The 26,587-nt window shown below is 39.3% G+C and overlaps 1 protein-coding gene across 3 annotated transcripts in view; it reads left to right on the top strand.

Annotated features, from left to right (window-relative positions):
* Positions 1–26,587, top strand: part of Adgrg2 (adhesion G protein-coupled receptor G2) — a 128,789-nt gene that overhangs the window by 71,814 nt on the left and 30,388 nt on the right. For 2 of the 3 annotated variants that reach the window (XM_060374626.1, XM_060374624.1), the window contains exons 4-12: positions 8,780–8,815; positions 11,702–11,740; positions 14,095–14,121; positions 16,426–16,467; positions 18,961–19,014; positions 21,877–21,932; positions 22,792–22,847; positions 24,814–24,853; positions 25,329–25,366. In XM_060374626.1, coding sequence (XP_060230609.1) covers positions 8,780–8,815; positions 11,702–11,740; positions 14,095–14,121; positions 16,426–16,467; positions 18,961–19,014; positions 21,877–21,932; positions 22,792–22,847; positions 24,814–24,853; positions 25,329–25,366 — 388 coding nt within the window. The remainder of the gene's footprint in view (positions 1–8,779; positions 8,816–11,701; positions 11,741–14,094; positions 14,122–16,425; positions 16,468–18,960; positions 19,015–21,876; positions 21,933–22,791; positions 22,848–24,813; positions 24,854–25,328; positions 25,367–26,587) is intronic. The other variant, XM_060374625.1, reaches the window with a different exon arrangement.

Below are 26,587 nucleotides of genomic sequence, written 5' to 3'. Positions count from 1 at the left end.
TACGTGTGCAGCCATTTCTAGGAGAGACCATTCCACAGCAGACAACTGGGTTTCAGGTATTCCGTATCTCCCAATCTTTCCACCCCCTCTTTCTCCATGGGCCCTGATCACTATTGTAACGTAGATGTATCAGTTGGGGCTGAACTTCCCGTAATCTCATGGTCTGTATTTTGTGTCCGGTGTATTTTTCCGTGCTGGTCTCCGTTCGCTGCAAATCGGGGCTTCTTAGATGAGGGGTGGGAGCTGCACCTGATCTGCAAGTATAAGGATAAGTTTTAGGATATAGTAAGGAATGATGCTGGTCTAGCAAAGTAGCAGTAGTAGGTTTTTTTCCTAAGGTCAATGACCTCACTAGCCCTGAGAAGCTAGCTAGGTTTCCAGTACCAGGCATGATTTCCCTCCTGTTGAATTGGACCTTAAATCCCATGAGACAACTGTTGGTTATCACCAATATGTGAGTGCCACTGACTGCACCATTACATGTATCTTGCCATGTTACATCAATAATCTAGATTGTTTAGGGAGTCACCTGACCAACCGTTTGGAAGGAGGTTTCTTATGCCTGGAATAAGGGTTTTCTTAGTCTGTGGTTCTTATGGAAAGCACTGTCGGCCCAAATGACTTGACTTTCTTTAAGATCTCACTCTGCCTGAGTGGTGGTGATGCATACCTTTAACCCCATCACTTAGGAGACAGAGGCAGGAGAGACCAGCTTGGTCTGCAGAGTGAATTCCAGGACAGCCAGGTGTAATGGAAGTTTGGGTTTCTTTTAAAACCTCAGTTATATTATGTAAATATGTTTTTATTTTAATCCCCAAGTGTGGGATGTTAGTTTGGGCTTTACTTTGTCTGCAGCTGATAATTGCCTCCTGCTGGCCATGGTGTTTGCCAGCTGGTAATTGCCTGCCTCGTGCAGCATGAAGAGGCGATAGTCTAGGACTGTGAGGGATATAAATATGAGAGCCCAGAAAGAGAAAGTGTGGCAGTTTGAAGAGACCAGATGGAGAGAATCATTTCAACTAAGCAGCTTGGAGGAGACTGCTCGCTGCGTTTGTTGTCGACAGGGATTGGTATAGCCCCCAAAAGAACATGAACTCAGTGGCCTGCTCTTTGACCACCCCCTCCCCCCCCCCCGTGGGGAGCAACCTTGCCAGGCCACAGAGGACAATGCAGCCAGTCCTGATGAGACTGCCCACTGCTTGGGGGGGGGGGCATGGGAGGAGATGAGGGAGAGAGGGTGGGATTGGGAGGGAATATGGGAGGGGCTACAGCTGGGAGACAAAATGAATAAGCTGTAATTAATATAAACTGTAATTAATATAAAACATAAAAATTTAATTGAAAAAAAGAATCCATCGACCCTAAACAGATGAGAGAAGTAAAGGGGTCTGCATCCCCTCTCCCTACTAACCTTCTCTCTCCTACCTAAGGTTAAAGGGTTGGTGAAAGGGAGGTAAGGAGCTAAACACCCCAAATGAAATAGAGTTTAAAAAATGAGCACATAAGACAGGGCTATGCAGAGATACCTTGTCTTGAAAAAAACAAAATATCACTCTCTTTTCCTGATCGTCCCCTAGAAGGTGCTATTCATAGAAAATTTGGACTCTTCACGTTGAAGAATTTCTTTAAGCCCCTGACTCCTTCTGCCATTAAAGGTAGAGTGGTGTGAGGCATCATTTCCTCCCAGGGATTGTATAAAAACTCAAGCTCATTTGCCCTAAGGAAACAGCAGGAGTCTGTTAGGGTGTTCACTGGGATACCCTTTATCTGGACTAGAGCTGTTTGAGTGTAGCCTCAGCAGAGCCAACGACTTTTTTTGTACCAAGCCAGGTCACCGTGTGGTCATAAAGTTCTAGGCCCTGGGTTTTCTGAGGCCAAATCTTAACCTCTAAGTTTAGCAAGGTGTTTCAACCTTGTGTTTCAGATTCCTTTTCTGCAAAGCGTCGATACACATTTCAGAAATTTGTGACTTAATACGTGTAAAACATGTCTGCCATGCACTGGACTCGTTGTGAGGGGATGCCAACCATTAGCAATACAAGCCAGTGCTGTCATCCAGAAATCTTTTGTTGTGATGATGAGTGTTCTCTACTTGTTGCTCAGTGCTGTGGCCACCAGCCACATGTGACTGCTGAGCACATCAACCTTGAACAGACCAGTGGAATTTTCATTGTATTTAACCAGTTTAAATTTATTTTAGAAAAAAAAAAAAAAAAACAAGTTCATTTGATACACTACAAAAGGAACAACAGAACAGGGAACATGGCCACAACAGAAGAACTACCTGCCTGAGTAATTTAAAATTTAAGTTGTCACATGAGGCTAGGGGCAGCCATGTTGGACACCACAATGATAGACTATTTAAGCTAATTGTCTTAGAATTTTTGTTTCAAACTGTGTAAGCTGGCATTAAATCACAGAAAAAATAATAAGTCAGATACCCAGTTTTCTTCCTTGTCCCTTCCCTCCCTCCCTCTTTCCATCCCTCCCTACCTCCTCTCCCTTCCTCGAGGGATTTGCTACAGGGATTTGACTGAATCAAACTGTGGGAGCTGGTTGACACTTTACGAAACTGCTCTTCTCACAGCTGGCACAGAAACTTAATAGTCAATGGAGCAGGCAGATGGGAAGGGAGAATGGATGTAAGATGGGAGAACATGAGCATCCGGAAGCCACAGGGTATGACTTGTAGTCCATGGGAACCAACTGAACCTCATGTTGGTCTGTGATGCCTTTTACTTTTGTAGTGTGGATGCCCCAAAGAAACTAGACTGCTTATTGCAAAACTAAGCATACATCTGGCCAAGAAGCTGCACATCTGAAGGATCTAGGGGAAAGTGAAGCAACTGTAGGCCTGACAGCTCCCTTATACTAACCATATAAGGCTGATGATTCTTGTCAGTGAGTGTGAGCTACAGAATGGCTGACGCCTCATGTCTGATCAGTTGTGGACAGCAAAGGTTGAAAGAGGTGGGCTACTTTTGTGTGAAGCTGGAGGAAGAGCAAGAGTTGGCCCCTGGAGGATCAAGACCACATTTCACCTTCCAGTCATGGTGAGAGCCCACCTAGAATGGCTGGTTTCTCCTCAGGAAGCTCTATCAGCTAAGAGCTAAAGTTTTCCTTGGTGATGTCGTTATTAATCTTTTAATAAATACGTTATGTAAGAGTACTTATTGAGCAGTGTGACATGAGACAGTCACAGTTCAAGTAAACATGCTTTGGATGTGCCAAATTAGAAATGCTTCTATTCGTCTTTTTCCCTTATGTAGTTAAAGTCTAAAGAGGTATTTTCTGGAAGAGTGTTTGTTGTCCCAAGTTCTGAAAACCCAATATAATGAGAAAACATTATTTTGTTTAGAGTTCCCATATAATAGTGCCTAGGCGTGGTGGCTTGTTTTTAAACATCTCTCTGTGGAATAGTAACTTAATCTGGAGGAGTTTCGGTTGTGTAAAAAGAACTCATGCAAGGGGGCCTAGCTGTATCTTTTATAGAGTCCCTTCCGAAAGAGAAAGTCTTGTTCCCATCCAACTTAAGGATGGTGTGTTGGAAGACCCATTGGCATTGCCACAGCTTTAAGACAGCCATCTTACATTGGAAAACTTAATGTCTACCCCAGTGTTAAACAGCAGAGAGGAATATGAACACTTCAGCAGCACCCAGATATGACCTCCTATGTGGGGTCCAAGTAGTTTATTTAGAAAGTGATGTCAGGGAGCAGAGAGAGGACATTAAGCAAAGAGGAAAAGTCAATTGTGAGTATATTATTGAGGTTACCACTCTAGGTAATTGGGACACATAACTTGTGAGCTTTTAACATTGTTTTTGGCATGAATTTAGACGGACAATTCAGCACACATTTGTAAGATCTCTTTGCTCTAATTGTCAGACCTAACTACGACTCCACACATCACATTCCAAGTAATAGTTATCCAAGTATTCTCAAGTCTCTCTCTCTCTCTCTCTCTCTCTCTCTCTCTCTCTCTCTCTCATTTTTGGTTTTTTTTTTTGTGACAGGGTTACTCCATGTAGCCTTGGCTGTCCTAGACTCTCTTTGTAGACCAGGTTGCCCTCGAACTCACAGAGATCCACCTGCCTCTGCCTCCCTAAGTGCTGAGATTAAAGGTGTACGCTGCCATGCCTGGAGTATTCTCAAGTCTTTAGGACTCTACTTAGATCACTTTCCCCCATTCTCAGATCTGTTCTCCATCATTCCCCTCTAATGGTTTGCAACACAGAGAATAACTCTTTGTCAACTGGCTTTTAGCTAGGTTTAGCCAATGTTTGGTAATAAAAAAGAAATTTGAATGCAAAAGGGAAGGTGTTGTGTGTGTGTATCTTTCTCTGATTGACTTACCCATACATCTAGAAGTCACTCTGCCTCCTCCATCTTCATGATTCCTTTCTCATTGGACAACCCCTATCTCTACATGGTTTCAGCTTTTGCTTCTTGTCTCTTCTTCCGGTCCTAAATGATTGTTCCAACCTTTGACCTTTGCACTGTTTCTCTGAGTTAATTTTCTCCTCTTGCTATACCTGTCATGTGTTGATAACTTAATTCCTGACTTATAGAGATTTCTCTTGCAGTTATGTATGTATGTATGTATGTGTATGCACGTAAATATTTTGGTGCTAAGAATCAAACCTGAGGCCTTGCACACGGTAGGCAAGTACTCTGTTATGATAGAGATTTCTTAATGATTTTATCAGTCAAAGCAAAGGTATCTTTGAATAGTTACAAGATCCATGACACTGGATGATAATAGATAAAACATCAAGCTGCTAAGCATTTAGTGGGAGAAAAACAAGCCTTATATAGCATGCTACGGTTAGAATTCCCCCTCCCCCCAAAAAAACCCTCATGTTGACATTTTACTTGCCTTTGTGATGTTTTTGAGAAGTGGGACAATTGAAAGCTTAAGTTATGATGGCCCCTCCCTTTTGAATGCATCAATGTCATTCTCACAGGAGTTATCACTCTCTTTGTCTTGTGAACCACTTTGTCCTTTTTCTATGTATGACACAGCAGGATGTAGCTCACCAGATGTAGCCTCTCAATTTTTGTGCTTCCCAGACACCAGAACTATGAATTAATTACTTTTTTACCTATTTTTTAATTTTTATTAATTTTACATTAATTACAGTTTATTTACTTTATATCCCAGCTGTAGCCCCTTCCCTCATTCCCTCCCAATCTCACCCTCCCTCCCTCATCTCCTCCCTGTCCCTTCTCTAAGTCCTCTGATAGGGGAGGTCCTTCCATCTGACCCTAGGACTGATTCTCCAACCAAGGGCCATTCATGGAGATAACATAGAACCCCTGCTCAGACGTAGCCCATAGCAGCTCAGTATCCAAGTGGGTTCCCCAGTAAGGGGAACAGGGACTGTCTCTGACATGAACTCAGTGGCTTTGACCACTTCCCCGTGAGGAGGGAACAGCCTTGCTAGGCCACAGAGGAGGACAACGCAGCCACTCCTGATGAGACTTAATTACACTTTTAAAAAGATGTATTAATTTTATTTTATGTGCGAGAGTTTTGCTTGTATGTTTGTATGTGCACCATGTGCATACCTGTTGCCCACAGAGATTAGGAACAATATTATTTAATCCCCTAGAACTGGAGTTACGTGGGTGTTGGGAATTGAACCCAGACTTTCTGCAAGAGTAACAAATGCTCTTAATCACTGGGCCTTAATCAAATAAGCTTTCATTGTTTTATAATATAGCCAGCCTAAGACGCAGTAGAAATGTTGAAGAACATGTCCAAATGCCAAGTGCATGATGTAGCCAATAAATATTTTAAGATGTAAAGAGGAGCCAGCTATCTCCATCAGCTTCTGCAGGCAAAGGATGCTTTCGAAGGCCAGAGAGTTGACATAAAGGTGTCATCTTCTAAAGCTTCCAGTTTGAAAAGATAGAGTTTAAATTTACAATGTAGAAAGGCCATTACATATGTAATTAGTATTAAAAAACCATGGGATGTGGAGATTATCATAGACTGTCTGGATAAACCCAGTCAAATCGTGTGAGTTTTTAAGTGACATAATGGTGGCATATGAGAACTTCCCTACTCTATCCTCTCATGTGTGTGCCTTGAAGACAGACAAATGAGACAAGAACCAAGAAACAGGTCTCTGAGACCTAGAATGGCCCTCTGTGTGTAGCCAGTAAGAAAAATGAGGACCTCGGTTCTACAACCGCAGAGAACAAGAGTTCATTAATAACCCAAATAGGCAGGAAATGGATCTGCCTCCAGAGCTTCCAGATAGGACTGTAGCTTATCATGAATTTGATGTTCATCTGGAGAGCTCCGAAGTAGATTTATAACCTGTAGTCTTGGATAACACACTTGTATTGTAAGACACCAACTTCTTGATAATTTGTTAGAGCATTAACATGAGAAGAAACCAATACACTTACATTTTCAGCTTGAATTACTTAGCTATTGTTAGCTAGAATACTATTAAGTTCAAGAAGAGATCAAATAGCAAAACGATATGGAGTGATGAAGGCCAAGTTGGATGCATTGAGTTGGAGGAGAGATGATAGTAGGGCAACCATATGGCAGTACTAGCACCATGCTAGAACACGTGACACTAGAATCTGGGAGGTGGTGGTAATAACATGGGTAAAAAGTGCTCTGAATGTGTTATATGGAAGGTGGCTCCATCCATGGAGCTATTTTCTTGAGTTTCCTTTCTTTTTGTTTGTTTCCTTTTTTTTTTTTTTCTGAGACAGGGTTTCTCTGTGTAGCCTTGGCTGTCCTGGACTTGCTTTATAGACCAGGCTGGCCTCAAACTCACAGAGATCTCCCTGCCTCTGTCTCCCTGAGTGTGGGATTACAGGTGTGCACCATCACACCCAGCAAGTTTCCTATTCTCTGGGCTCTATTTGACTTCTATTGTAAACTTATTCTCTTCATAATTGGAATATATGGATTTTCTTTTGAAAAACTCACCAGAAAAAAAATTATCAGAGTCAAACTAAGTAAATTTTATAGACAGATTCCAACAATTTTGTGTATGGGTTTAAATAAATACCTCAACAAATTAGTAATGGTGAAGAGCTACTTTGTAGGTTTCCAAAGAAAACTCTGAAAGCATAAAGTATGTAAGACGTGCAGGGACACAGCTATGTTGTACCGTGAAGAGTGATGTTGACCATCGTACTGAGAGTTCTAAGGCATAGAAAGAGTAAACCGATATGCCAAAAGAAAAAGAAAAGGCAAAGAATAACAAATTTCTAAATGTCAAGCTTTAGGGCTGGCAAGATGGCTGCTCTTCCCAAAGACCTGGGTTTAATTCCTAGAACCCACATGTATGTTTTGTTTGTTTGTTTTGTTTTGTTTTTTATCCCAAAACCATTTTAATGAGGCAACATTTATGTACCGTGGCATTCAGTTATTCTAAATATATACTTTTGTGTTTTGTTTTTTTTTTATCTTCTGGGTGTAGGGTTGGTTTGTGTTTGTGTTTATGTCCAGTTATGTGATCCAGGTGGCCCTTAGACTCGGTATCTCCTTCTTACAGCTTCCACGTGTATATTTATAACCTCGTGTAACTCTAGTTTCAGGGTATCTGACACCCTTTTCCTTCCTCCCTAGGCTCACTGTTTAGGCTAGGCTGGCCAGGCAGTGAGCTTCTAGGACCTATCTACCTGTGTCTGCCCTGCAAAACTCAGGTTAAAGGCACATGTGACCATGCTGGAGTTTTATGCGGGTGCTGGGAATTGAATCTGAGTCCTGTAGAATGGCAAGCACTCTTAACCACTGAGTCATTTCTCCAGCCTCGAGCATGTATTATTTTCCTGAACAGAAATAAAATAAAATAAAACTTTTTTTTCTTTTAAAGGATCTGAACATTTTCTCCCAAACAAATAACTCAGCAGCTGTTGTAGCTTCTTCACGCAAAGGTGGTTGATCTCGTTCACTTCAGTGGAAAGTGGTGACATACTAGACCAAAAGTGTGCATTAAAAATTAAGCAGAGTTAATAAAATTCAGTTTCTGAAGATGTGCATATTTTCTACATATTAAATGAACACTAATCAATGGCTTAAAATCTTAGCAAGCTCCTTAGTTTTCAGTGTACGGTATGCATTTATAGATTATACAACACCATATATAGAGCACCATCAATAGTTAAAAGTTGAAGACCTGGGGAGATGTCTCAGTGCATAAGAGTGCTTGCTGTGAAAGAGAGAGGACCTGAGTTCAAATCCTCTGAACCCACATAAAAATCCAGCATGATTGCATGTGCCTATAAGCCCAGGGTTGGAGAGCAGAGGCAGGTAGATCCCAGGAGCTTACTGACTAGTCAGCCTAGCCCAGACAATGAGTTTCAGATTCAGTGAAGGACCCTGTCTCAAGAAAAGAAAAGGATAAAGAGAAAAAGGTAAAGTGGAGTGATATAGAGGGTTAAAGACACCTCATCACCGAATAGTCTCCTCTGGCTTCTGTATACACACACATGGCTACTTACATGCACATGTATGCATTCACCAGACATACACACACACACACACACACACACACACACACACACACACAAACAAAAACAAAAAAAAAAAAACGTTAAAAACTGGAAGGATTGCTTCACAAGAAAGCTGAACTTGTAGAGGATTGAAAAGAAACACTGATCAGGGTGTGGAGCATAATAGCGAAATAACATGCTGCCCTCTTTTGGTAGCCATCAATTCACATTCATCGCCATCAAAAGTGTTCATCTCCTACTAACATGTGAAAGAACCCAACTAATGCTAAGTCACCTTTTCTCATTGACAGAAAATGCTGACAACTCCAGTTTGTTATCACCATCCGGTAAGAACTATTTTATGACTTTGGGGAATCTCAAGAAAACATTACTCTGAGAGTTCTCTGTGCAGCAAGACATGGTCGGATACAAGGAAACTGTCTTCCTCTAAGAAGCTTAATTGTCATTAAACGTACACCTTCAAGACCAACAGCAGACAGGCATGTTGATCCTTCCGTACTGCCTGGCAGAGCTGGGGAATAACTCTCTAATAACTAGAATGTGTGGGTATCATTGGTAGCTGCTTACGTGCTTCAGCTATGTTTGGTAGTCTAGCTCACAAGTCTAAGCAGCACCAAGAACTTAAATGTGCCAAGATTTATTCTATTTACAAAGTGAGCTCTTCTCTTCAATACACTCTTTCAGTATCTTGGCTTCATGAATATCTTCCCAGAGGCTTCTACGAGCTTTGCACACATGACAATGGGAAGGCAAGTAAACTAAAGAGAAATTTAGAACAAGAACCTACAGAAAGTAATAACAGACCCTGACATGAGACTGATGACTAACTGGAAACCAGCATTGTAGTATCCTATGATGAGAGAACAAAGCCTAGGGCTGCTGAATAACTTGTCTAAGATCTCGCAGCTCCTTGACCCACATCACACAAAGGCAGTACGTGGCTTCTTTGAGTCCTACCTGTCTTCTTTTTGGTATACCACATATCCTAGAAGGGCTGTGAGTCAGTTGGTACTCCATCTTTAAACTTGTGAAAATGAACTGTTGTTACTCATTCAATCATTTCAATCAAACAAATAAAAACAGCAGCCATCCCTCATGCGTGTACTATTATGCATGAACAATTGTGCCTGGAAGTCTTCAGTCCTGCGTCATGGCAATAATGATGTTCATGCTGTAGATGTGGAAACAGGCTCAGCGGGGGAAACTGACCATGTTAACACAGTCTCTGGAACCAACCTGCCTCTTGGGGTTTGAATTAAGCCACCACCCTCCAAACTTCACCACTGGCTCAGGTCTGGGACAAGTTCCTTCACCTCTCTGTGCCTTGGTTTCTTCCTCTGTAAACTGAGGAAAACAATAGCATCTACTTCACAGGGTGTTTAAAGATGAAAATAAGAGACAACATGTACCTGCTATAGGGTAAATAAGGAGTGTCGCTGGCATGAGATATATAGGCCGAAGATTCAAACCCTGAACCTCAAGCCACCAAAGCCCAACCTCTTTGTCCATGTCACTTTGTCCCTTCGTTATTGAGCTTCTAGGATCCAGCATGCTAGTGTAGTTTTCTTCTAATACAGTGGTTCTCAACCTGTGGGGTGCGACCTTTGGTTGGGGTCAAATGATCCTTTCACAGGAGTTGCCTAAGACCATCAGAAAACACAGATATTTACATCATGATCCATAACAGTAGCAAAATTACAATTATGACATAGTAAAGAAAATAATCTTATGGTTGTGGGGGAGGTCACCGCAACATGAGGAACTGTATTAGAGGGTCACAGCATTAGGAAGGTTGAGACCCACTGTTTTAGTAAAATAGCTTTTGGCAAACTTAATCATAGCAAAGTCCGCAAAACCCTGTTTGGGGTTTTTTTGGTTTGTTTGTTTTGTTTTTGTTTTCTAGAATGGAGTGAAGTGCTTTTGGAGTTCTAGTCATAACCTGGGTTCGGGGTGCTCTGAGGGTACAGCTATATAAACTATCTGGCAGGACCCAGTGTAGTATCAAGGGAAGAAGGCATCTCTGCCCACAGACTTTGAACTTGGTCACCATTCATTCACATCCAAAACAATTAATAATCATCCATTTAAAACCAGCTGTGACCAGTTTGCTCTGCCCCAGAAGCATACTTTGACTTGAACTGCTTAGGACCAGTCTTATTACTCTTCAAGAACAATCCTGGCAATTACTTAAAAGAATAAATATAGTAAATGAGAAAATATGAAAGCAATAATATGGGACAGACAGGGTGTGTTTTTAGCCAACCCATGTCCAGTCTGAAAAAGGCCAGCCAAGTCCTTTGACACACCCAGATTTTGTCCATACCAGCTGAAAATCAAGCTCACCACTATAAGACTAGAAGATTTTCATTGTGAAGTGCTACAGAGTCCTTATGTATTTAGGTAGAGATCAAACCACTGAATCTCTTAAATATTTAAACATGTGAAATGTACATAGTAGATTCACTTTCTAGCATAAGTGGAGCCATTCCACAAAAAATTTATGGCTTGATTGATTGCCTTAGAAGCAGCCATATTTTAAAATGACTTACCAAGAAATGGGTTAATTACTGTAATAGTGAATGATATATAATATTAAATGCTATAAATTAGTTACTATATATTATCTACTCTAAATTTACCTATGTTATATATCATATGAATATTATATGAAGACTATATATGTATATATTCTAAATTTACCATGGGAAGAGTTGGTAGCTGGCAGCCATCATTATAATAGAATGGTGTCAATGTGCCAATATATCCATGACTACAAGTCAACGAATTATTTTAAATGTTTTTATAGAACACTCTTGGCTGGAAAAAATAATGAAACTAGCTTTTATTTTATTCCATGTTGTTCCTAACTTATTGTCACAGAGCTATAATGATGCAATAGACTCCATGATTGTGAGTCTCATAGCACTTTTTCTACTTTTTATAATTGTATCTCAAGAGTTCTGACTTCTTAAAAATTCGTAAATAGGAGTGGCATAGGAGAAGAAGAGGGAAGGGGGGTAGGATTGGGATGGGGTGAGGGAGGGGGCTACAGCTGGGATACAAACTGAATAAACTGTAACTAATAAAAATTTTTAAAAAATAAGAAAGATAATTCATAAATAACTGTTTCAAGCCAGGGCTATACACTGAGACCTTGGTTCAAAAGAAATATAATTGTTTCAAAATATTCACTTGTTTTTTTCTCTCTGCAGCTGAATCATCTCTTATCAGTCTTGTCCCCTACTCCAATGGTACACCAGGCAAGATTTTGAAAATCTTTAAGCCTAGATGTAGTCCTATTTGTTAAGTTTTTGTTTTAATTATACCTTTATCTTCTTCTCCTTGGGAAAAAAAGAGGTAAAAACTACAAGTCTTAATGGTAAGAATGTTTCTGGAGCAAGTGAAAATTGATAGCCCTTCATATGAATAGAAGTATGATGAGTGGTGATGAAGATTTGTATCTCTAAGTTATATTTGGAGACCCTGCATAATTCCATATAATCCAACACTCCAAAACTTAAAACCTGCCAACATGTAAGAGTAACCGTTCTGGTTAAATGTTAAAATTCTGTGATCCTAGAAGAATAAAAAAAAAAATCCCTCTACCACTATAACTATTCTAGAAAGTATTAGAAACATTGACCATCATTTAAGCACTCCATTTTCCTACTCTCTAACACAATGCCAGCAAACTTGATACAATAGATTATTTAACTGTGGGAAGCACAGCCAGTGACTTCAATGGGATTGAGTGTGAATTTGGAGGTACGGGGTATCCAAAACCAGTCTTGATATGGGTGTTTTTAATCAGTTTTTAGATAGCATGAAATGGGGGGAAAAACTGGGTCCTCGTCATGTTAGAGAAAAGGACAAAGAACTTCATGATGCCCCAGGGAGGTAGGTGGGGCAGCACATTCTGTTCTCTCCACTCTGAGGAGAAACAGTTTCTATCTTATTTCCGTCAAACACCAACACTTCTCAGAATCTCTTGGCTAAAATCAAATTCCACCATGTGGTGGGTGGTTAAGAAGCTAAATAATCATAGATGTATCTGTATGATGATTGAAACTGATTAAATACATAATTGGCCCAACAGGAAGAAGCAACGGTTGTCATTTTTGTGTGCAATTGCTTTGAACAGTGAAAAAGATTATCTTCAGTTTAGCTTTGGGAGCAGTGATTTTTTTTTTATTCTTTTGTGTATTGTGTGGGATATATTTTTATATGTTGGTGCATTTTAAGCATGACAATGCATTGATTGTGTTCTTTTAGTTGTTTGGGTTTTTTTGAGATAGGGCTGGCCTCAAACTCACCATCATTTGGCTTTGGCCTCCCAATTTGTTACAACTACAGGCCTATGCTTCTGTGCCTGCATCATAATTTTTTTCCTAAAATTTCATCTGTAATAACAAATTATAGAATTATTTTCATTTAAAGAAATACCAAAAGGATCCGTTTTAAGTGGATTTTTAAATCAAATAGGTTCAAAATTAAAAATGCTTGAAAGTTGATAATGCTTAAGAACTCTAAAATTAAACTAGTGTTTGACTTAGAATGTGTCACTGCTGAGAACTACTAAAGCATCCCCAGGGCTATTAAAGTTGTTATTTATGCTGTAAATTTCAAACCATGAAGGATTTCTCATTAACATAGAGCGGAAAGGACAGCTTTTCTTTTTAAAATGCTTTTATTAAACTTTTTTTTTTGGGGGGGAGGAGGATTCTAGACAGGGTTTCTCTCTGTAACCTCCCTGGCTGTCCTGGACTTCATTTTGTAGACCAGGCTGGCCTTGAACTCACAGAGATCCACCTGCCTCTACACCCTGAGTACTAGGATTAAAGGCCTGTGCCACCACAGCCCGGTCATTTTTTTATTATTATTATTAAATTGGGGATGGGGGATTTCATACAATGTATTTTTATCAGAATCATCCTTCACTCTTCTCACTAATTCCTTCTAGGTCCACCCTCACCTCCCTACCCACCCTGAACTTCGTGTCCTCTTTAAAAACAAAACAAAACAAAACAAAACTTCAATTCGTGCTGCCTATATACTGTTGGGGGTGGAGCCATCTGCTGAAGTGTGGTCAAACCTTAAAAATTACTGGCACTTCTCCCCCAGAAGCATCAACTGTCCATAGCTCCTTGGTTAGGGGTAGGAGGAGTTCATGAACCCATCCTCACTTCATGCTAGAATGTTGACTGGGCTGATCCTGTTCAGGTAGCCACAGCTGTTGTGAGGTCGTGAGTGAAGGTGTCCTGTCATGTCCGAAAGACACTTTTCATTCCTGTCCTCCTCCACCTCTGTCTCTTGCAATCTTTCCATCCCCCTTTCTACAATGGAACAAAATATTAAATAACATAATTGTTAAGTCTAATAAATATTGGAGTGTTACACTCATAACAGGCATTCAGGAAACAAATTCTGAAGGAATGAATGTGTACTCAAATTCATCTCTGGGCTGAATAGCAGAGAATGAGACTGATGCATTGGCTAGTACCAGTTAGATTTTGCAAAATCAGTGTTTAAGAAATCTGGGAAAAGTCACATTTGTTAACCATACCAGTAATTACACTGTTTGTTATTTCTTTGGATGCTGCTTCAGAAGTATTGTCGACTTTAAACAAAACAGGTAATTTCAAATTATTTTCAAATGTCATGGCTTTTCTGTAGCTTCTTGAGGTTTTCGTACGTCAGGTCTAAAGAATTAGTAAGGAACAAGTTTCTGTGGTTCCTTTGCTTATTTCCCTAAGTGTTAAACCTTTGTGCTCTTTGACCTCTGTTATTGAGTTCTCATTCTGTTGTCACCGCACTCCTAAACTTCCTGTTATAACCATAGCACTCTACTTAAAAATAACATCTGTTGTTTTTCTGCTATTAAAGCAATACGCATTAGCTCATAAAATGGAGAATAAAGAAGAAAATAGAAAACTATTGTTGTTAATAATTCGGTACACTTTCATGTGTGATCATATGTATTTATATGTATATACATATATACACACATAAATACACTTATACTATGTATTTCGCTTTTCAAAATCATAGTTGACATAGATTTTAGGTTTCTCTCTTAACTTAGTATTAAATTGTAAGCATTCTCCATTGTCTCTTGCTATTAATGGTGATGCTCTGTTGTGTGCCATATATTAAACATTAAAGGTTTTTGTAGTTTTTAATAGACATTGTTGCAATGAACATCCTGATGCCATCATTTTTGCACTCATCCCTGATTTCTATAGGATACACTCCAAAGACTGGACATAATGGGTCAGCAGCATGAATATTTTAAGGCCATTAAGAACTACAAAACAAATAACCTGTGATTAATATAAAAATAATTAATTAATTTAAAAAAAGAACTGCTGCTTAATTACCTTCTAGAAAAATTGTACCCTGCAACATTTTGGCAGGAGTGGATGAAAATAATCTTGTCACTTGCTGTGCCTTTGCTGAGACAACATGATACATTATTAAATCTTGTTCTCGATTCTTTAGGGTTTTTTTTTTTTTTCACTTTTAATCATTAGTAAAATTGAATCTTTTTGTGGGTTTGGCAACAAAAATATAAATTAATTTCACAGTTGTGCTTCACTTGCTATGGAGAGACAAATACTGAGACAAACAAAATCATGCATAAAGGATTAGTAATGACAGAACAAAATGGTACCTACCTCTGTATTTACCGCCAGCCTTTGACCATGAATCACAACCACATTGAGGTGAGCTCATCAGTAATACTCATACAAAAGTTTCTGAAATTGTATAATATCATTATTTTCAGTACGTCTCCAAGCTCTAAGCTTAGTCTTTCCTTCAAAGCTTGGTCCTTTGTCTAGGAGACAGAATTTCTCTGCAAATTTGTGCCCTGAGTGCAGCCTCTCGTAGTTGGCAATCCTCCTTACACAAGCTTTTCTGAACCAGATGCTCCATCACCTGGGGGATGGAGCATGGACTTTGTCTCCAAATGTCTTTGGAAAGATATTCCCAAGGCTTGCCTTTCCAGAGCACATTACGATTTGCCTATGGCTCTCTAACTTGAGCAGTCCTGGTTCTACAGTGAGCTTGTTATACAGCAGTTGTATAACTGAGAACAGTTTTATCTGCCAGTACAATGAGGATAGTATTGCATTAACCTGAAAGAAGAAAGTGGGTTCTTGATTGTAACCCGTAGTGGCAATATTTTTTTTTTCAATGCAGTTTATTCAGGAACCTTGAACAATCATCTGACCCTGGGGAAAGCCAGCCCACAGCTTAAATAGCCTCTGAGTAGCCAACCCCAGCATGCCACGGGGGCAATGCAGATAGGTCCACATACATGGAAGCAATCCAGATCCTCAGCCTTAGCCAAATATGGAGTTGTTCGTGACAGAGAGCACTCACCATCGGGAAGGTGGAAGGCAGAAACCAGCTCCATCTTTAAGGCGCAGCATTACGCAGCTCTCTACAGTTCCCCCTTTTTGTTTTAGACGCATCAGGCAAGAGTAGAGGTCTGATCTCTGCAATATTTTTTATTCATTCACTCTGCGCTGATTCACACTGACTTTCATTCTGCAGCATCTGTTCCTTACAACCTGTCACCGGGAGGCGCTGTTTATAACTTAGCTCTACCCACCTGCATTGTAAAGTCACATTGGTGGGTCTAGGAGTAGTGCCTGAAAAGGGGAGTAGAATTACACAAGATGTGTAATGGGTGTGATCTAAGTGCGTAAACATGTGGCTCCAACTCTCAGACCCACCCTAGGCCAATGCTGGACGTCCTGTGACTGAGAGTCCCATTCATTCTACTGCTGAGATGACCAATGGTATCTTCAAGATGTCAACAGTGTGATTTTTTTAGCACTTCACTAAAAAAAAAAAAATGATACTCGTGGCAAATTGTTTTTGTTTTAAAAAGCAACAATTCTGCTCTAATATTGAAATTGCTTCTTTGCAGAAAAAACTAAAATCACTATAGTAAAAACCTTCAATGCATCAGGTATGGCTTATTATCAATATCAAGACTTTCTTTTTATAACTAAAGTAAAACTACAGAAATGGCTGGTATTTATGATTTCTCTGACCTTTTTCCTACTTAAAAGAAACCTGTTCTTAATGAACAGATGTATATTCACTGGCTATCTGAAATTGTACTAGGTGTTTTGGTCTGTGTCATGGTAATCAGCCAGTGTCTGCCCTCAAGAATTTTTTAGTCTAAGGGATGCAGGGTAAACAGTAAACTGACATGTACATATGTGCAGAAAAAGGCCACGGATAAAGATGCATGGGCAACAGAGGGCTGAAAGTAATGAGTAAGTGTGTAATTAACAAAAGAACTAAAAAAAAATGAAATGAAGAGATGATGGCCAGTCATGGTCACACATGCTTTAATCCAGCACTCTGGGAGGCAGAGGCAGGCGGATCTCTGTGAGTTTGAGGCCAGCCTGGTCTACAGATACAGTTCCAGGACTGCCAGGGCAGTTACACAGAGAAACCCTGTCTCAAAAGATAAATAAATAAATAAAATTATAATGTACTTTTAAGTGCTCAGTGTAACCCCAGGCACACAAGACATGTCTAACAAAGGCTTTTCATTGATATCAATAGGAAAATCTGGTTTACTGCATGTTTCTGCAAATAGAATTTATTGGAACACGTCCTGCCTATTTGTTTAATTTATTTTATGTTGCTACTTTTCTGTTACATAAAATTGAGTTGTTGCAGCAGAAACCAGCTAACTCACAAAACTAAAATATTTATTATCTGACCACTCTCAGGTAAAGGTGTCCTTAGTCAGGATTTGAAGAATTATCTGTGGTCATGTACTGGGAAAGGAGTGGGAATAGATAACAGTCCTAGAAATGGAAAAGAAAATTCTCATTGTGGAAGAGAGGCAAAAGATACACTTCCCTGGAAGTGGAGGTGCAGGTAAAATTTTGGGGAGAATGGTAAGCTTACCAGGCAAGGGAGCAGTGGTTTAAAGGCTACTGAAAGCATTACTACCATCTGTACATTTTATAGTATTTTGCATAGTGTGAAATTCATTTTGTTCACAGAATCTAAATTTAGCTGAAGTGTGACACTCATAAACCAACAACTCATTCTGACAGAAAAGAGATTATGTGTGGCAAGTCGAATTATAATTTTCTTTTGCATCCAAACTGATTTCGCATAAGAACAAGTCCTAAGGTCCAATTGAAGTAAGCTTGCATTTTGGCATTGCATATGTAATTTTGACCAAAGAAGACACAATAAGGAGACTAAATATTGCTTACTACAATAATCTTTTTTTTTTAAGATTTATTTATTATTATACAGTGTTCTGCCTCTATGCCAGGAGAGGGCACAAGATCTCACTATAGATGGTTATGAACCACCATGTGGTTGCTGGGAAGTGAACTCAGGGCCTTTGGAAGAACAGCCAGTGATCTTAACCTCTGAGCCATCTCTCCATCCCCCACAATAATGTTTTGAATTATCTTTTTTCTTCACTAATTTACTTAGTACCTCATCAACATCTGCCTTTCCCACATTCCCATATTCTATGGCTTTCTCACATGTCAATAAAAAGATACAATTATTTAATGGAACTTTGAGCTTTTTTCAAACAAACAAACAAAGATGCACTTCCTTCACAAAAAAGAAAGTGTTTCTTAGGTTGATCTACATAAAATTAGTTTTGTTTTGTTTGACAGGGCTCTCTCAATCTCCCATTCATCTCTTCCTTCTTTGTGTGTCTTTATGGCCTGATGTCCTGCCCATAACTCAACCTTTTTATTTCCTGCTAGCATCATCTGCTAGACTGTAAGTGCCATCACACAACCCTGTTCTTTCCTGACTGGTACCACCCACAAGAATGTAAGCTCCTTGAGGGCAGGATCTGTATGTGTGACCTCTCATGAACCAGAAAATACAGTGAGTACTCAACAAATATGCTTGAATTTTGTAACTTTTGTTCATGGAGTGAAAATTGTGACATTACTGTTATTTCAGATGTGCATTTGTTGAGTACTCTGTATGAGCTAAGACCAACATTAGAGTCTTCTAGGATTTTTCTACTTTGGAAGAAAAGGTGGGTATATTATTCAGGGCTAGCTCACTTAAATTCTCCATACATGACTTGTTTACAGGGTTCACTATTTATATCGGACAGGAGAAGGATTCATTAGGAAAGGGGACAAAGACATTTCAGAGAAAGATTAAAGGTCAAGCATTGGTATGCCAAAAAGTAGTAGTGTCATATCCCATAGCTTTTCATCTAAGTAAAACTGTATTCTTTATCCTTTGTGTAATGTATCCAGCCAGTTCTGTTCAGCTTTTTAATATTGTTGGTCTACATTTGATGTCTTCATTGGAAACATCTCTTGACAGTGCAGTCAAGAAAGTTTGTAATATATATATTACATATATATGATAACCATATATATCATATCCATATATATGATAAGCACCGTTGTTATCATGCTTAACCAGCTGGGTTTCTTTTTTTCAGGAGTCAAATCCCAGAGAAATATCTGCAATTTGTCATCTATTTGCAATGACTCAGGTTAGTTCTAGTGAGCATTACACATTACCAGATAAGTTTGCTCCAAAGAGAAACAGTTTGTTTTTCTCCTGTTTGTCTGTATGTACCTTTCTGATCTGTCCATTTTTCACACAACAGGCTACCACAAAAGCAACTTTTAGACTTGTCTGAAATTATCTTTTCATCTTCTAGCCAGAGAGAATAGATAAACTTCCTTAATGTGAAGCTTAGAATACTCCAACAAAGCATTTTCACTCTTGCTTTAGATCCAAACAATTTCTAGTAACCTTAGAATGAATGCATGAATGAGGTAATAATAGAATTATTAGTGGTGGTTGAAAGTTACTTCTTATGTGTAAATCCCTCAAGCTTTTTCATGGGACCTTAAGTATTATGACTCAAAAACAAGGTGCTCTCCTTTGCTAAGAGTAAAACAAACCAGGCTTTTAGAATGTTGAGCTCTCATATGTACGTACTTTAACTAAATGCTGATTCCAGTAGTGTTTGTAATTTTTTGCCATCTCTAAGACTGTCCACTGTGTTTTTAAAAATGAGATGGCAATCTCTTTGGAACATGCTATTTTGAAATAGGGATAGTTTTTCAAACTGCCCTGGGCCAGAGGCATGAAACAACTTCTTTTCTTACATTAATGTGGTTCTCCGGGCTTGCTTCTTTATTAAAACCAATGAAAGCAAATGTGAAAAACAGAAAAAGCAGTCAGAACTGGAGTAGAGATGGTGGGTAGAGAGAAGAGGAAAGTAACAATTTATTTTATGATTTGAAGTCTGGATATCAATTCCAGTAATAATCATTAGAGGAATTTTTTTAACTTTAGTAGATATATTTTACTCTTTAAAAATCATTAGAGGAATTTTTACTTTTCATGTTTTGTTCCTATTTATACTGTTATATTTCTTCTGAAAAGTATAGGTAATATTTCCAGTAAAAATACAATGGAATAGATTAGAAAACAAGAAAATGTCTTATTTAAATACTTCAGGGATGGAGAGATGGCTCAGAGGTTAAGAGAATATATCTCTCTTGCAGAGGACTGAAGTTTGATTCCTAGCACCTATGGGGCAACTCACAACCAGCTATAACTCCAGCTCCAGGGGAGCCTACATACTCTTCTGGTCTCCATAGGTACTATATTCACGTGCACAGACCCACGTGCATACATACACGATTTAAAATCAAAATCTAAAAACAATAATAATATTTTACAAATAGTTCCTACTGTGTGACTATGAGATTTGCTAATGCGAACTTTCTGCTCATATGTTCCAGGGACTGTAAGAGGGAACTGTTAACTTGCTTAGATATATTTTTTTTTTAATGGGCTAAGGATGTAGCTCACTGTTAGTGCGTTTGCCTATTCTATACATGGCTCTGGGCTCAATCCCTACCACCACACACACACACACACAAAAAAAAAAATGGATGCATTTTATTTTCACATATTTGTACAACTTTCTCTTATTTTTTTTCCTCTCTCCTTCTACCCTCTCTTACCCTTCTCTTGACTGCATCCCTATAATGTCATTATTTGGTGGCATTACCTATATTTTGGTATGAGACTAATGTTTAGTTCTGTTTTATGTATTTGTTTTATGTACTTATGTATCGAATTGTTATTTGATAACTGAAAACCAAAAATGTAGTTTAAAAATTTGGTCCTCTTGAGTAACAAATGCCAGAAAGCTGGTTGGAGTAATGTTTTCCCCAATTAAGTGACTGAATTGACCATTTGTCGTAGTGACTGGAGAAAACAACCTCATCAGGGAACCAACTCTTCTGGCACCAGAAACCCCACAGTATCCTGCCAAAATCTAGAAACCACTGCTTCTTGCAGGTTTCCAGTCTGGGTCTATTAAAGACCTATGAATAAGCTGGGAACTTTCTGGCCAGGAAGAATTAGGCTGAGGGTCAAAAGGTAGTAGCTTTCTCTTCGTTCCATACAACCAAAACTACTGTGTTCCCTGCACACTTATGAAATTCATAACATCCTCAATAAGAATGTAAAGGAGACAAATTGACACACACGCACACAGGAACATACACACATACACAGAGAGAGAGAAGGAAAGAGAAAAAGGGAGAGAGCGGGGGACAAGGAGGAATAGGAGGAGGAAGCAAGAACCTAAATAAGTTTTCAAAAGTTCTATATTTCTTAAAAGTGCATAATTTTGTCAGATTTAAAGTGCCTTTCTTTTTAGTAATTATGGGCTATATTATTTGAAATTTCAGTATAAATATGAACTTACATTAAATGAACTCAGCAGACTATAATTTTAAATTCATGTGTGTGCATGCAATAATAACTGTGCAACAATAATAACTGGCCATGAATTTAAGACCAGGTGAACATTTGGGAGGAGTTGGAAGGAGGAGTTAAGGGGAGGAAATGATGTATATTAAATACTATTATATGAAATTCTCAAAAAAAAAAATCCAAATTTTAAAACTGGTGAAAAACCAGCTTCTATAGGTTGCTTAGCTGCTAAGGAACACATTTTCTCTCTCACTCATCTATGTCACTATAACTCCAATTCTTAAAGACGTTCTTTGAAAAGTCACATTGGAACCATGCCCCCACCCCCCCGCAATGATCCTAAAGTGAAAAATATTCAGCAGGTAGAAGTGAGAACACTTTGGGCAACAGGTGGCATGCTCTCTTCCTGAATTCCTGCATCAAATTCGTAGCTCCTATCTTCTGAAAATGCTATTGACAAGCCATGAATAGCCATCTAGAGGAGTAGAACTCAAAACAAAGAACATGATTAAACTATTTATAAAATAAGTTGATAGCTTTAAAATGTGTTGTATTAACCCTCAAACTGTAAGGACACACGTCTCAATCTTTTCTGAAAATTTATTTTTAGTGTTTTTTAGAGGTGAGATAGTCTTTCAATATGATGACGACCACAATGTTACCCAGGTAGGCTTTTAAGATTTTCTTTCACTGCAGTCTTCCAAAGTACATTTTCATGTATCTAAAGATTTACCAAAGATTCAGGTTGTTTGGGATACTTGGCATATTTGATTTAGGAGCAAATTGAAGTGAATTATGTCTCCTTGATTTTCTAGCTTTTTACTATGGTCCTGAATCATAATCATGTTCTTTTTCTAATACTTAACATTTAGTTTTTACTGGGTTTGTTGCTGAATAAGAATGGTAATATTGAACAGTCCTGATACCTTACTTTAGACATTTCTAACAACAAATATATATATATATATATATATATGTGTGTGTGTGTGTGTGTGTGTGTGTGTGTGTGTATTGAATTTAATAAGAATCTTCCAGATGTGGTTGTATTTTGCAGTTGGGGGATTCAAATACAGGGATATACACCTTCTGGGAACCTAGAGAAGGAGCTAGACCAAATGTGCTTTGACTATTCCCTAAATGCCTACTACATGCCCAGGCATGATCTGAGTGCTAGGCATACAGCAATGGCAGTGTCAAATTTCCCTTTTTACGTTGATGGACCTTAACTGCGAAACCTGTCATGAGGAGAACTTTAATAACACTGTTTTGGGGGACCCCTTGAACGGAAGAAAGACAGAACTTACTGACTTAGACGCTTAAAAAATAAATAAAGCCAAACTGGCTCGTCTTGCAGCGATTCACTCTTGGGTACCCCCATTATCTATGTATCCCCATCAGTTGTTTATGGAGTTAGGATTCAGTCGTTAGGGCATAATTCTTTGTGTGGCTAAAAAATGAAACTTGTCAGAGAATGTGTTTAAAGGCGGCTTTTGTTGTTTTCTTAATGGCTTCTGACTTCCAACAGAATCAAGATACAGCTAATGTCACCTTTATTGGAGTCCTGTCTCTAAGCGAACTGAAGTGAGTAATCTGATGTTTGCTTCCTATACACCATGTGGAAAGACGCATGCTGGGCTCTTTTTGCTTTTAAAGACCAAGAATAGGACACAGACATCCAAAGGACACAGAGCAAATTGGTTCTTTCCTACTTTACAAATGAACCGTAGTAATCTGTCATCAAATAATAGTCCCCTAAGGTTGGTCCCTCTGGTGCTCTGAAATTAGACAACAGCTTCATCTGAGTTGGTGTTTGAATCTTAACCCAATTCACTATTCAGCATTATCATTAGACAAGCTCAAGCCCAGACTTCTTGCAAGAGTGTTCAACTTACGGCAAGCAAGCCCCAGATTGCCGAGGAGGGATATGAAAGGGGACCAACCCAAAATTAGATGTTTTGGAGGAGAATATCTTAGTTACATGGTTTTTTAAAGGTGAAGTTTGCACATGAAAACATTGTGTTTCCATGTCAAAAATGAGACACACCTTACTATATACCATTTGTTCATACTGCCATGAAACATCCGTGATTTAAAAGGCAGACAGGGGGCTCTAGGCATTAGATCTCATGCCTTCAATCCCAGCACTTGGGAGGCAGGGTCAGCTGAATCGCTGTGATTTCAAGGCCAGCCTGGTCTGTGGAGGAAGTTCCAGAACAGCTAGCACTGCATGGATAGACCCTGTCAAAGCAACAAAAGTCAGAAACGGAAAAGTTGTTTTCTTCGGTACACCTCAGCTTGCAAGAACTTCCGGGGACAATGGGATGCATTAACAATATCCCCAGGTACAACATAGGTTTTCCACTGTGGCTGAGAGGAACAGCTTCATGAATGTGGCATGGATCAGGGACCAAACGACAGTGCAAGGATGTAAATATAGAGCTCAAGGAGTTGCTAGGACCACAGAAACCCACAGAAAGAAGGTGGCCTAAGAGCACAATTTTGGCAAACGCCGGCTTGAGGAGCTGGTTGACTACTGTTACGTGCTTCTTTTCTAGATCTTACCAGTAGCCACCTAGAGCTGTTGCCTATTCCTCAGAGGAGGGAATTCTCAACCTCAGTGTTGTTGCCCACTTGGGCCCAATGGTTCTCTGTCATGGGGAGATGTTCTATGCATTGTAAGATATTTATCAGCACTCCTAGCCTCACCCCACCAGATGCTGACGGCAGCCTCCCCAGTGTAACAACCAGAAATGGTTCCAGACAGATGTCTCCTGCAGGGCAAAGTCACCTCTCTTGAGAAGGGTCACTTTTGTTGTTGTTGTTGTTGTTGTTTTGAGAAAGGGTTTCTCTGTGTTAACAGCCCTGACTGTTCTGGAGCTTGCTCTGTAGACCAGGCTGGCCTGTGACCTCACAGAGATCTGCCTGCCTCTGCCTCCTGAATGTTGGGATTAAAGGCGTGCACCACCCCTGCCCAGCAAGAAGAATGTAGTCTTTAGCTAAAATTCTTTTATCTTAATGTCAGTTAACGTCTGCCAAATTGAAGAAATGAAAATATTGTAGAAGTAGGAATGGAGGCGAGGAATGAGAAAAATTCCCACAGGGATGTTGAAGGAGGGGAAGACAGGGCTGGAGTCCTAGAGAGAGAAGGCTGTGTCCATTGAAGGCAGATGAGAGATTAATCAGAGGCCCAGGCTTACCCTTCTCAGAAATCTTTGCCCTGGACCAGCTCCTTCTTTGGCTGTCGGCCAGAAGAAGCTGCCTTGGGGTTTGCAGCAGCTAGTGAATAACATGATTGCTCAACCAGAATTTATATCGTGCTCTTAGCTAGGACAGATCCATTTCCCATCTGGTTAGTCGTCTTCCTTGTCTTATAAATAATTGATTTTACCCACATAGCAATCTCTCATTACTCCCCATGTCTCTTCAGAGCTAACACTGTAAGCAGGACATACTGCATGCCTGATCTAACTGCTTAAAAAGCTGCCTTGTTTTGAATTTCACATCACTAATGATCTTCATGTTAATCTCTCTTTTTTTTTTTAAACAGGCGATCAGAGCTCAACAAAACTCTACAGACCCTAAGTGAGGTAACCATAGTATGCCCTAAACCTTGTTGTTGTTGTTGTTGTTGTTATCATTATTATTATTTAGGGGAAAGTGTATAGAATTCTGCATTCTTGGGAGATACGCATTCAAGATTCTCCCAAATCTGTCACGCTGGAAGAGTGAATGATCCCGTTACATTGTTCCAAAACTAAGAACTAGGAGCCATGGGTAGGCACTGTAAAGAGGTAGGATTGCTGTTGTGTACGACCAAAAGTTTCTTCAAATAAAACCTCTGGGAGATTGAAGCACCTTGTGTACAAGTGAACTCTCTGACACTAGGGGCCTCCAAACAGAGCTTGAATGGCCTGAACGGCTTTTATGCTATGTTGAGAACTCAGTTGTAGTATACAATATCTCTAAGTGTTTTTGTGGTTCTGAAATTCTGTGATTAAGCCTGGATTATCTTTTCTGACATTTCTAACTGTTAAAGTATATGCTTTTGTTTATTTATTTCAGACTTATTTCATAGTGTGTACTACAGCAGAGGCCCAAAAGTAAGTCAATTTTAATTTTTAAAAATTTTCTTCGTTTATGGAAATAAAGCATCAAGAAAGCTTAGTTAAATTGTCAAGTCAAAGGTTTTCTTTAACATAAATAAATCTTGATGATATTTTGTATATATACATATATTGTATATATTTTTTTTTCTTTCTTTTTTGAGACATGTTTTTTCTGTGTAGCCTTGGTTGTCCTGGACTCACTTTGTAGACTAGCTTGGCCTCAAACTCACACAGATCCACCTGCCTTTGCCTCCCCAAGTGCTGAGATTACTGGTGTGCTCCATTGCCCCTGGTGGTATTCATATGTTTTTATAAATACAAATCATGATGTTAACATCTTTTTTTTTCTCATTTCTTTGAGCCATCAGTGTCCTTAACTCTGAAATGGTTCACATTAGTCCAGGCAAGGTAAATGCTAAATAGAAAAGAAAACCTACAAAAAGGAGTTTGGGAAAGGAGATAAGGAGACAGAAACATAGAATGTTCAAAGAAGAGACCAAAAATGTATATGCAGGAGTAAAAGCGATTACTGGAGGATGTACAGATAACTCTTTTGAGCTGTGTCCTGTGGTGGCCCTGGCTGCTAAGTCGGTGGCTTGTAAAGTGGTAAACTCACTACAAGAACCTGACATTAAGTGTCATGTGAATGACAGAAATAATACGTGTTGGTTAGCTTTTGCCAACTCGATAAAAACTAGAGTCGCCTGGGAAGAGCATATCAGGAGATTCACCTCCAACGTACTGGCCTGTGGGCATGTCTGTGTTAAATTGTCTTGAGAAATGATTGATACGGGAGGGCTCACCCCACTGTGGGCAGTGCCAGCTCTAGGCAGGTGGTTCTGCATAGTATAAGAAAGCAACTGAGAAGAACAGGGAACAAGCCAGAATTCCCCCATGGTCTCTTGGCTCTAGGTTCCCACCTTGTGTTTCTGCCTAGGCTCTCCTTGACGATGGGCTATATCCTGTTATACAAATAACCCCTTTCCTTCCCAAGTTCTCTTGGTCATTGTATTATTACAGCAATAGAAACAAACAAACTAAAAAAGAACCTGACAATTTTCACTCATCAACTAGTCACTGATGCAAATCATGGCAAGTGTTTCATGAAACTGTACATTGGATCCCCACAGACTATGGATATCTACTTCTCTCTCTCTCTCTCTCCAATACATGTAACATTAATTTTTTTTATATTACATCATTAGAAATAGGGAG

The sequence above is a fragment of the Meriones unguiculatus genome, chromosome X, assembly GCF_030254825.1.
Source record: "Meriones unguiculatus strain TT.TT164.6M chromosome X, Bangor_MerUng_6.1, whole genome shotgun sequence".
Lineage (NCBI taxonomy): Eukaryota > Metazoa > Chordata > Mammalia > Rodentia > Muridae > Meriones > Meriones unguiculatus.
The sequence above is the reverse complement of the archived record's forward strand: the minus strand, read 5'-3'. Positions and strand labels throughout refer to the sequence as shown.